The sequence below is a fragment of the Elephantulus edwardii genome, unplaced genomic scaffold (assembly GCF_000299155.1).
Source record: "Elephantulus edwardii isolate Elephantulus edwardi_28Jun2011 unplaced genomic scaffold, EleEdw1.0 scaffold00014, whole genome shotgun sequence".
Taxonomy (NCBI): domain Eukaryota; kingdom Metazoa; phylum Chordata; class Mammalia; order Macroscelidea; family Macroscelididae; genus Elephantulus; species Elephantulus edwardii.
Window position 1 is genome coordinate 16,638,124 of NW_006399764.1, and position 12,721 is coordinate 16,650,844.

At 38.8% G+C, this 12,721-nt stretch overlaps 1 protein-coding gene across 1 annotated transcript in view; it reads right to left on the reverse strand.

Annotated features, from left to right (window-relative positions):
- Positions 1–12,721, reverse strand: part of CCDC171 (coiled-coil domain containing 171) — a 313,076-nt gene that overhangs the window by 270,624 nt on the left and 29,731 nt on the right. Inside the window, exons 4-5 of the mRNA XM_006881285.1 lie at positions 12,247–12,437; positions 8,430–8,561 (exon numbers count right to left, since the gene is read on the reverse strand). Coding sequence (XP_006881347.1) covers positions 8,430–8,561; positions 12,247–12,437 — 323 coding nt within the window. The remainder of the gene's footprint in view (positions 1–8,429; positions 8,562–12,246; positions 12,438–12,721) is intronic.

Genomic DNA, 12,721 nt, shown 5'->3' on the forward strand with positions numbered 1-12,721 from the left:
GACTCGATGGCACATAACAACAAAAACAACATATTAGTTCAACTGACCTCTAAAAACATTAATCCAGGTTCATATACATCATATACTATGGTTTCCCCCTCTTTAAAATGTTGTCGTATTCAGCTATACTAATGGATATTGGTGCTTTGTGTAGTGAGGAAGGAGGAGCGTGACTATCTAGCAATGACCCTGGAGGGATGCTTGTGTCAGCCCCAGGCACAGCGCTAACGCCGCACCCACTCCAAGCCTGGGTTTCATTTCCTCTTCTCATTTCAAAAATGTTTCCCTGTCTTTGCTGCACTATTGGAATTTAAAAAAAAAACAACAAAAAAAACAACTTTAGATACAGTCTATTAATCCTCTTAATCCTCTTCCAGAAATAAGTTTCCAAACTCAGAAATAAGGGTTAGATTCTCTGAGAAGTTCAAACACAAAGTGAACATCCACAAGCAAAGGTATCATCCACAGGAAGTAGACTCATCATTTTTGCGCCTGGCTTTTCACAAAGTTCCCTATCCTAATATTCCCTCATTAGCAAAGTATAGTTCATGGGCACAGACAACACACAATTTCAGACACGCCTCCAGGTATCAGGGGTTAATTAAATGTAGCCTTAGACTCTGAATGAGTTAATTTGCAAGTACCAATGGGCTCCGTTGTTGTGATGTGTCTTCAAATCAGAACTGACCCATAGCTGACCCTCCAGAGACTGTATGTCCAGAGACTGTAAATCACACAGCATGAAACCACCCTTCTTTCTCACACAGAACAGCTGGTGGATTTGAACTGCATGTCTTTGGGTTGGCGGTGTAACTCCTTACCACTAGGCCACCAGAGCTCCCAGACCTAGAAAGCATTTAGAGTTCTACAAAAGCCACATACACAGCAAACTGTCTTTATTCCACCTATCTGGCACCTCCTTGAGAAGCTCCGGTCTCAGAACTGTATGTGGCTTGATTCAGACTGAACACTGAGTGAACAATTACCGGCTCTCTGAGACAGAGAGATACCAGCAGGAGCAAAGAGGTCTCTGACCAATAAAACAAAAAGGGAACTCTGCGGAGGTAAGATGTCCGGAGGGGCTCTGGCCAGCTCGGACATATTCACGGGAATGTAGGCCAAACAAGTGCAGTGTCTGCACACAAAAGACCCCAGAGGTGTCTCCCTCTCTCATCTCTGGTTGAACTTGAGATTTCCCTCAAGCAGAAAGTGAAGGCCAAGGCAGTTTTAATCAGGCTGCAGGAGCACTGAGTACATGTCCCCAAACAGAGAGCAGCCCTCAACAAAGGTAGGGAGACTTAGCAGTTGAAATCATTAAAGGACATCTCCGTCCCGTCATTAGCAGGCCACTTGCAGACCGAGCAGAGACGTCAGTGCTCACAAATGGGAATACAGATTTCAAATAATCAAAATAAGTCACCCAGCAATCAGCAACGGGAAAAACAGAAATAAAGATACCCAACCTCATTAGCCATAGTAAAATGCAAAACACACACACACACACAAGAAGATATGGCTTCAGATCCACTGTTGCTGTTAGGTGCCATCAAGTTAACTACGGCTCATAACAACTCTATGAACAACCGAGCAAAGCTTGGCTTTATCCTACATCATACAGTCTCTGCCAGCCTCAAGCTGACTGTCGCAATCACTGGATCAGTCCATCTTCTGGAGAGTCTTCCTGTCTTTCCCTGACCAAGAAATGCCCACAGAATCTGTCAGTATTGCAAGATAGTGCAAGACAGGTTTGAATTTTTTTTCCTTTGGCTCTTTCAGCCTGAGAAATGTTAAGCATGGTCTTTCTTTTTGGTTTTCTAACTTTAGCTCTTTGCACATTTCATTACAATACTTTGCTTTATCTTCTTGAGCTACACTTTGAAATCTCTTTTCATTTCAGCATTCTTTCCCTTTGTTTTGGCTTTCCTACACTGGAGAGCAAATTTCAACATTTCCAACATCCATTTTGATCTTCCCCGCCCCCCTTTTTTTTATTTCTTTTTAATACAGAAGGAAGCTCTGGTGGTGGGTGGCTTAGTGGTAAGGAACTGCGCTGTCATTGCAAAGGTACATGTTTCGGACCCACCAGCTGCGCCACAGGAAAAAGATGGGCAATCTCCTCCTGTGTAATTAACCTCCTCTAAAAACTCGCTGGATGGTCAGCTATGGGTTGGTCCCAACTCGTCAGCACACACTAGCAATATGTGCTTACAGAAGAATATTATCCAGTTAGAAACAGCACTTCACACTGGTATAAAATAAATTAAAAAAAAAAACCACACAACAACACAGCATTGAAGTATTAATGTATGCTACAATCAGAAGAACCTTTTACTATCCAATGCTAAGGGAAAGACACAATTCGTTATACTACACTGCTTTGTCCCTTGAGCTATTCTCTAACATCTTCTCTTTGCCCCTCCTATTTCAGCATCTCTTTCTTTTGGATTGGCTCCAACTCTACTGCAAGTCTCAGAGTCTCTTCTGAAATTCATTTTGGTCTTTTTCTTTCCTTTCTTTGCTATGACCTTTTGCTTTCTTCATAGATGATGTCCTTGAATGTATATTGGAGATTATTTTTAATTTCAGTTATGATGGACTCAAGGTTATAATCTGGCCCTCATGGACTTTTCCTTGTCTTCAGCTTCCATTTGAACTTGGAATAAGGGATGATCTGGTCCACAGCCAGCCACTGGGGGTGGTCTAACTTCTCTTAATGAGGCTCCCCGTCAACATAACCTTGCTTGCAGAAAATTAAGACTTAAAGCTTCTACAGAAGATCAAAGACAAGAGCCTTCGATATAAGATGGCTTATGTCTCAGTACCAAGAAACAAAATTCTCACCACTGAACCAACAGGCCACATTATGATAGATGGAGACCAGACTGAAATTGTCAATCATTTTCATTTTACTTATATCTACAATCAACACCCACAGTAAGATCAATCAGAAAATATACAACATGTAACAGAATGACAGCTTATGGAGGAATGTCACAGCGACAAAATTGTGAAGTGATTCAGAATAGTTAGTATTCAATGCTGCAAAAAATTACTTTTTAATTCTGAAGCAAATAAAACAAATGTTAACATGATCTAGGTGGCATTCAATGGATATTGGTTATAAAAATCCTTGTTATTTTTCATGCGTTCAAATATTTAGCAAGTGTTCAAATATCTGGAGTTTTGTTCATGGTTTCCACTTTATCAATGTAATCCACATCTAAAGTGTCATGTAACACACCAAACTATCTGTAAAGTATTTCTTTCACACCATTTAATTTATGATGAAATGGAATAGAATTCATTAAACTCAAGATTAACTTGCTCTTCCCCAAATAAATTTTACTTTAAAATTTCTAGCACAGAATTTATTTTCTTTTTTAAAAAAAGTATTTTGGGGGGGTGAAAATTTACTGAGTAAATTTGTCTCCCATTTAATAAACTATACACATTTTATTTTGAGAAATATAATTTATTTTCTAATCAAACAAAAATCTTTCTGGATTTGTGGTTGAATGAGAAAAATAGAGTATGTGCATTGAGCCTGGAAACTGGAGGAATGTTTTCCTTTTTTCTCACCAGAGGGTGGTGTTGAGCTTGATAAATTTTTAAATAAGGCTTGTTTTTGAGCTGACATTTAACATCACTGGAAACCACATTGTGCTGTTATAAAATAAACTTGCTTGCTTTCTACATTTCTAACAAACAGCCTAAAACACATGATTCTCTCTATGTATACATATAAACAACATTTCTCAGAATCCAAAATATGGCTCCAAATATACAACTACACTAGACAATGTTATCAGTACTAAACTACTCATCTTTTCTAGCTTATGAAATAAATCAATATTGTACATGATAAACTCATGATAAAATCAGAAGCTGCCACTCTCAATCTCTAAAAATAGGACAATTCTTCAAGCAAGTAAAGTGCTGTAATTGAAAAGTATTATCTGACACCTTTTTTTTTAGTACCTATCATATTTGCTCTCTAACTTCGTAGAGCTCTGGCGGCTTAGTGGGTCAGGAGTTACACTGCCAACCCCCAAAGCAGGCAGTTCTAATCCACCAACTGCTCCGCTGAAGAAAGAAAGGCAATACCCTCCTGTAAGATTTACAGACCCTGAAAACCTGCTGGAGAGTAAGCTATGAACTGGCAGATGGCAACAACAATAACTATCACTGCTTACTAGAAGGACTCAGAGAAGCTCAAAGACTACAGTCTTCAATAGGGATTACACTCAACATCAAGAAAACAAAAATCCTCACACTGGACCAATAGACAAGCACCTTGATCCTCAATGACATCCCGTCAGAACCAGTTCCTAGGTGAGCTTCAGTGAGTGTTCACTTCACAGCCTCCATTGGCAGATTTGGACCCTTGAGGGGCACTGTCTCTGGGTTAACAGCATAACTCCCTATTAACTATACGAACAGAGCTCCCTAACACCATGGAAGATGGAGAAAACATTGATGTTACCAAGGATTTTCCTTTATGTAGGATCCACAATTTACACCCATGGTAGCAGCAGTCAAAAATAAAGGCATATTGCATTAAGCAACTGTTGTCAAAGACCTCTTTAAGGTGCTAAAGGTCCAGGATGTAAAAGGCTAGGCTAGGTCTGACCTTAATCATGGGATTTTTCAATTGTTTAATATGCATGTGAAAGTCGGACAGTTAATAGGTAAGACCAAGAAAGAATCGATGCCTTTGACCGGTGATGTTGGTGAAGAGTACTGCAGAAACCATTGTCTGTCTAAAGAACCAACAGATCTGTCTTGGTAGACGTGCAGTCAGGGCAGTGTTCCTCACAAGCATGGATGGGGACACTTTGTGTTGGCTCCTCTGGGCAGGTTGTCCAGAGGTGCCAGTGCTTGGAAAAAGGCATCATGCTGGGAAGAGCAGAGCACTGGCCAAGAGAACGACCCTCAAGGAGAAAGCCTCACACGGAGACGGCAACAGTGAGCTTGATGATAGAGAAGATGGCCCGGGATAGGGCAATATCCCCATCTGTTGGTCACAGGGTCACTGTAAGCAGGGATTGACGTGATGGCCCAATAACAACAAATTATGGGCACCTGGAGTGAATATGTATACTAAAATATTACTTACTGTTTGGAAAAACAAAACAGGGCAGAACTAGCATCAGAGTCACTTTCTATACCATTTGCTGCTTTGTCATTTCCCAGGAAACTACTGAGTAATATTCTTTGCTGCCCAAGATCACTGGAAGCAAAGTTCCTCACACACTCACCCCGATTCCTAGCAGCTGTCTCCTGATGTCTACTCCTGATCTCACACTGCCGTTCACTGTTTGTCTCCTGCGCCCCCCTTACTTCAAAGTATTGGATACTACCCACATTCCCCACTCTTTATTACAACACACTCCTTCTCTCTGTCACTGCACATACATACCAACTTTCGTCAGCCAGTGAAGAAGAGATCTCTTTAAGTGACCCACAGCTGACCATTTTGTAAGTTTTCAGAGGCAGTTAATCACATGGGAAGAGGCTGCGGGTGGATTTGAACCACACACCTCTACGTCTGGGCCACCAGAGCTAGTTAGTGGTTTAGAAACAAAGTACAACCACTGTCTGCCCCACGTTGCCAACAACAGAAAAACCGTGACAACAAGCATCCTCCAAGTTCAGTGATACTGAAGGAAGGGGGAAATGGTAACCGTTTACACTAAAAACTAAATTTTAAAAAACTGAACATTATAAAAATGTATCTTTTAAGATCAACAGAAAAGACTGATTTCTAAGAATGTCATCAATTTGATTTGTACTAAAATTCAAAGAACTTTTTTTAAAGGCAAAAGGGGTTTTTTTTCCATTTACCAAACAGAGGCACAGATCTTTTTTTTTAAAAAAAAAAAAAAAGAAGGAAAAATAAACACTATCTTAAAGTCAGAAAACTTTTGAACTCCAGGATAACTTTCTCAAGAAAAATATCTCTGTTTAGTTCTTTCTCTTTAGTTTTTTTACACCTCACAAGGTGTAAAATTAGATTTTCTGTTTGGGTTCAAATTCTATAGCCTAAATTAGAGAAACACTACACCAGTGTGTCAGTTAAAGATGAGGTTTCACTAAGCAGTTAAAAAAAAATCCCTTCCTTACAAAACTGAATTGCCTTAGAAAGTTACACAAAGAGAAAATGATACAGGTAAACACCTAATTATAGGACAGAAACCTGAACAACAGTCAAAAGAGAGGGTGGTTTAAGAGAGGGCTTTCTCTAGAAAGCCAGGTAACAGTCTCTTACGTTGCTCTGTAAAAGGAAAAGCCATTTTCTTTTGTTATTATCAAAGGACAATAAATTGGGAAACAGCAAGCCAAGCATTTCAGTTACAAAATACAATAAAAAATTTATGTTTCTAAAGCTGCAAAGCAAGATATCTAGGTTCTAGGAGGCCTATTCCCAATCTTTTAGAGAAACACAGATTTTTTTTTTTCAAATTTTATAATAATTTAAAGTCTGGTACAAGCACATGCATTTAATATGGAGTTTAGGTGGACCAGAAAACTGACTGAAATCACATCACTCAAACATTTAATGCGTGACTCTGAGCCACAGGTTACACCTTTAAGGCATCTGGTGGGGGCAATGCGATTTGTGAGTGACATTTTACTGGTTCATTTACTTACTTTTTAAAAATTACTTAATTTTTATTTTTATAGTGGTTTGCATACAAAATTGATATACATTGTGTTTTGTTTATACATATTGTGTTTCATACATTCCTCTACTCACATTGAGCTTCTTCGTATCCTTCCCACAGACTGTGCTTTATAAAATTAATCACCACTGATGATACTTTTGAGATGATTGATGATACTTTCACTTGCTTGCTGCAGTAGCTTTTAGGAGAATTCTTAATAATGGCTCAAATGCCATCTGCTCTGTAAGAACCCTCCAGGGCTTTAAGGCAGTTGGTTAATTTCTTTTACTTTCCCTAACATTCTGTTCATAATCTTATTGGGTTACAATATACTTTCTCCCTTTGCACGGTGGCTTCCGCACTAGACTGGAAGATCTTCCCAGGCCAAATCTGTTTTCTAACATCAGTGTTCAGCATACTTTCTGACATTAAATGGAGACTCAAATACCTAGCAAGTGAATGAATAGATAAACTAATGAACTTTACAGATTATAAACAGATGCAGAGACCACCATGAGGTCTGAAGAGATAAAAGAGAGGTCAAAGAGCCATGCTGATGCAATGGGAAAGCACTGGACTGTTAACTGAAAGTCTGGAGTTCAAACCCACCCAGGGGCTCTTTGGTAAACAAGACCTTCAATCTGTTTTCATAAAGATTACAGCCAAGAAGATCCTACAACTAACACACAAAAAAAGTTTATGTTATATGAGGTGGGGTGTTTTACCTAATGTTTGTGAAAATATCTCTTTCTCTGAAATCTATAAGACTTTTCAATTTATTTTTTGTTAAAAAAAAATCTATGCAAGACACATTATTTGATTTGTCAGAAAATAAGTAATTAAAGATGGAGATTTGTTAGCAATTTCAAATTAATTGGTTAGTTTATCTCCTAAAGAGGATTTTCTGTTTGCAAATATCCTTTCACATACATAACAACATAATTAACAATTCTAACTTTTCTATGTCTCCTTTAAAAGCATTTGCATCCTATCGACGTACACTGTGAAGGTGAGAATACACTGGAATGAGAATCTGGGAACCTACTATCTTTTCCTCCATTAATTACTCAACAGCGCCCAATCTAAGTCCGTTAGTAACTTCTTTGTGATCCATGAACAAGGCTCTTTCTTGGAAGCCTTCTGAGCCCTGTGTGTATATTTGGGAGAGAGAAGTAGAGAATGACTACTACAGATTTGCATAATTCACAAGACTGTGCAATTTGTAGGAATCCTTAAAAATCTCTATCCTATTTTTCCCCATGAACAACCGTCACAGGCTGCTCTGGTTGTGTGGCCTGTAGGGAGCTATGCTGTTTACTCAAACCCACCAACCACACTGCAGGAGAGAGATGGGCAATCTACTCTTGGGCGGTGTATGGCCTCCAAAATCCAGTCGAGGGTCAGTTATGAGTTGATTCGGACTTGACAGTAATGAGTATAAGGGTTTTTTTAAAAGATTGCTACTAGCCTCACATTTTCAATTAGAAAAATAAATTCCAAAGGTATGTACCTCCTCAAAGTGACAAGAAACATGTCAGGAAGTCACTTACTCCCACGGGAATGGGGAGATGGTATCCGTTGTTAACAGCAGTTCATCAGATTGCCAAGTGCCTAATGGATTAAACAAGGCTTTCCAGACATCACAGACTATGGATTTCTCTCCCCTGGAGTGGGCTAGGCAAATTACTCCATTAATGGAAGTTTATACCATTACAAGTGTTAAGGTGACATGTAGCAGAGGTTGACTTATTCCTTTTAAGATACCTGTACTATAAACTGTAGCTCTCTTCGTTCTGCTTCCCACTGTTCTGCTTGTAATCTGAACTCTTCCAGAGCAGTCTCCCTGATATGAGACTCCAGCTCATTCTTCTCCTGCTGATGTACTTCCAGTGCGTCCTTGATATGAAGAAAAGCTTGCTTTACTATCAGATTAGAACAGTTTACCTCCTTCCTTCATTCCCAGTATACTTATACAAAGTTTTTGTTCTGTGTTGTGTACCATCAATTCAGAACCAACCCACAGCTGACCCTCCAGCGGGTTTTCAGAGGCAGTTAATCGCACAAGAGGAGACTGTCCATCCTTCTCCTGTGAAGCAGCTGGAGGATTCAAACTGTGTGCTTTAAGCATTGCAGCACAGTTTTACCACTAGGCCACCAAAGAGCTGTCCTTATTTAAAGACTATTAAAATATCTTACAATTCACATCAAAATAATTAATCAAACTATCATATTTAGATACTATGACAGGTTTGGAAGCAGGAGTGGCATCCACTTCCTAAATAACATGCCTCTGGAAACTCTATGTACTTTGATAAATATCGATAGTTGTAGAGGGGCTTCAAGCCCTTTTGTTCATAGGGTCGCTATGAGTCGTGCTCGACTTGAAGGTAATCAACAACAACAATCCTATTTAAATCATCTGAATAAGAAGCTACACATTACCCATTTAATTGAAGCAAAACTGCATATATAGCCATATATATTTTAACTCAATTTTCCTGAAAAGTTTGCTTAACTTTAGAAGTTTAAATAAAATGCACTAGATGACAAAGAAGCAAAACCAAGTAGGTTCCTATTAATAGCAAACTCAACAAACACATCAGTGGTCATAGTTGACCCTCCAGCAGGCATTCAGAGGCTCTAAATCACACAGGAAGTCATTACCCATCTTCCTCCTGGGCTCCAGCTGGCGCATTAGAATCACCTGCCTCTGAGTCAGCCGTGCAACCTTACCCAGTAGGCCACCAAAGTGCATTAATGAATAGAACAGTCTCAAGTTACCCAAGAACACACTGATTGGATTATTCCTTTAATTTACACATAAATCTGAGAACAGTATGTTTCCAAAAGCGGTGTCAGAGTCATGCAGGAAACTCCAGAATGTTAAAAAGTTATAGAAAAAGGGGAGCTCTGGTGGCCTAGTGGCAAGGAGCTGCAACTACAATCCCAGAGGCGAACGGTTTGAATCCACCAGATGCTCTGCCAGGTAAGGAGGGACAATCTCCTCCTGTACCAGTCAGATCTGATTTGACGATACACACACAAAAATAATAAAATATTTTAAAAAAAAGTTACAGAAAAAAATATTACTTGACTATTCTCTAATTCTTCATATATATAATACTTGCAAAAGGCCCTTCTTTTTGGGTTTTCTTCATTAAGCTACATTTATAAGATCCAATTTATCTCAAAGTCATAAAAATAAAAAATGAGGGCTTTCTAAGAAACCAAATTGCCTAACTTTTTTGTTTTAAAACTAAGTCACTAGATCCTTTTCTGGTTCATGATATGACGATTGGTGTTCACGATTCTGTATGACATGTGCTTCCCTTAAACCTTGCTACACTTCGGCACATTACCCTCCGAAGAAGAAGGGGGAAAAATAAAACAAACAAACCAAAACTAAGTCCCTGCTAAAACCAGGATAAAATGTTTGGTGTTTTATATGCAAGAGAAGACAATTTCCATGTCCACATGGCGGCAGAATGGATGGGTCTTCATAATACAAGCTCACCCTGTTAACTGTCACTAACTGAAAGACATTACAAATAGCCTTGAAGTTTCCCCCACAAGGTGTTACATGTTAGGTCACTAATCAAAGGGTCAGTGGTTCAAACACACCAGCCGCTCCAAGGGAAAAAGACAAGCAGTTTCCTGTAGCAAAATGTTACAGGGTCAGAAACCCGAAGGAGGGTCGACAAGAATCAGAATCAACTAGAAGACAGTGGGTTGGTTTTAGTTTGGGGATTCATTTGCCCACAGGAGCCCCTGGAAGGTACAACAGGCTACACCGGAAGTGCATGACTTTTAGCTGAAGGCATGACAGTCCCAACTCGTGAGAGATGCCTCTGAAAGCAGCCCTAGTGATGTGCCTGCCGGAGGCTGCAGCCTTGAAAACACTATGTTGTGGCCGTTGCTATGCTCCATCAAGTCTGAACAGACCCAGAGCCGACCCTGGAGGGAGTTTTCAGAGGCAGTAAAACCACACAGGAAGAGACTATCTTTCTCCCATGGAGCAGCTGGTGGGTTTGAACCAAGTGCTTTTGGAACTGCAGAGCAGAGCAGCTTCTTACCACTAGGCCATCAGAGCTCTCTTGATAACCCAAGGAGAGATTCCACTCTGAAAACTTGGAGTTGCCACTGATAGGAATTGGCTTGATGGCAACTAACAACAATAATTTAACCCCTAAGGTCTCTGCAGGGAGCTCTGTTGGCCTCGTGGCAAGAAGCGGAGCTACCATCCTGAAGGTGTGAGGTTTGAATCCACCAGCTGCTCTGCAGAAGAAGGACAGGGAATCTTCTCCCATGTGATTAACTACCTCTGAAAATCCACCAGAGGGTCAGGTACAGGTCAGTCCCGACTTGACAGTACACAACAACAAGGTCTCTGCAGATCAGAAAAAAAAAGGCAACAGCCTAAAATCAAAGCAGAGCTCTCCTGAGCAGCTGATCAAGATCCTATCAACACCGTCTATCTTGACCTGTAACTGTAAACAATACTGTTCTCATCACTCTTCATAGCGAGTGAGTGCCAAGACATTCTATATGCAGAAGGCTACATGGGCCTGGCCTCCCTCTAACCAAGGGAGGGCTTGTAACAAGTATTTCCCTACACATTCAAATACACATGCCAGCTGATGTCTAGAGTCTGGAAATAAATACGTTAACAAATGGGACAAACTATAACTAGTGATATAAGTAGATCTGCTAAGAATGACTACGTATGCCTGCGTGAAATCTTTTACACTTAGTAAATGCTTTCGTACTCTTTTTTTTTTCAATGTGTTGATGCATTTCCAGACTCTGAAAAGCTATTTATACCAGTGGTAAATGTAAACAGTATGAGATGGATTTTTTCTTTAAAGTAATTTTTTAAATAAATTGCAGCTATATGCATATAAAAATCTTTCTTCTAAAGGACTGATAAAAGAAAACTAAGGTCATAGTCTTATTTTAGGAAGGGAAAAAAATGAGAGATTAAATAAATAAATTAAAACAATACTAGTAAATTTCATTAACTATTTACATATAATATAGAAAGTGCTATACACAGATCATGTTTTCATCAGATATAGTCTTTTTCTAAACTTACTATATATTCAGAACAAAATTCATGAGGTATATATATATTTCCAAATTTTCACACCACTGGAAAAAAATCTTTAAGTTTAATCTTATAATATCCTTGTATTTCTTTTTCCTTTTTTCCATCAAGCTGTTCTTCCCAAAAGAAAAATTATTATATTAGCATACTGCCAAAGCAAATTACAAAAGAGACCAGCAAGAATATCACTCAGGTCTGAAAGGAATATATAATTAGGCATTATGTGTATGACAACAATCTGGAGCAAGGGGTGCAATGCAGGGTGCGCTGGCGGTGAGGGGAGGAAGAACATATGCAACAATGAAAAATATAAGTATTTTAAAAAAAAACCTCAGAAGGAGGGGTGCAGGGAGAAAAGAAAAAGAGAACAACAAAAAGCAATATTTTACGGCTTTCTAGTAGCTCTTTTCATGCCAAATATAACCCACCTCAGTGAGAATTACACATCACAAAATACTCTTTTAAAGACTGTTTTACCTGTAGTGCTTGCTCCAGTTTGCTTTTTTCTTTCATAAGTAAATCATAATCTCTATTGCAATTTTGAATTATAGTATCTCTTTCCTCCAAATCATGTTCAAATCTTCTGCATTCTTCTTTCCATTTCTGCTGGGAAGTCTGAAGTGCTTTTTCAATCTCATTTGCCTTTTCTTGAAGTTCTGAATTTTGATCTATCAAAAGTAAAAATTCATTATATTTTACAAATAGAAATTCATTTATATTTCCTAAAGTTTGTTGTTAATCAACCAATTTCTGATGCTTTTGTAATATCTACTGATGGATCTTCCAGGGAAAAGGCTTGTTTTGAACCAACTGGAGATCTCTGAAATAGTTGAATGTTCATCATTTTCAGCACAACAAGCCAAATTAAAAGCTATTGAGCAAGTATTAATAGTTTACCCTTAGTCTATAGTCTAAAACTGTATATATAGTTTTATATATAAACATATATAAT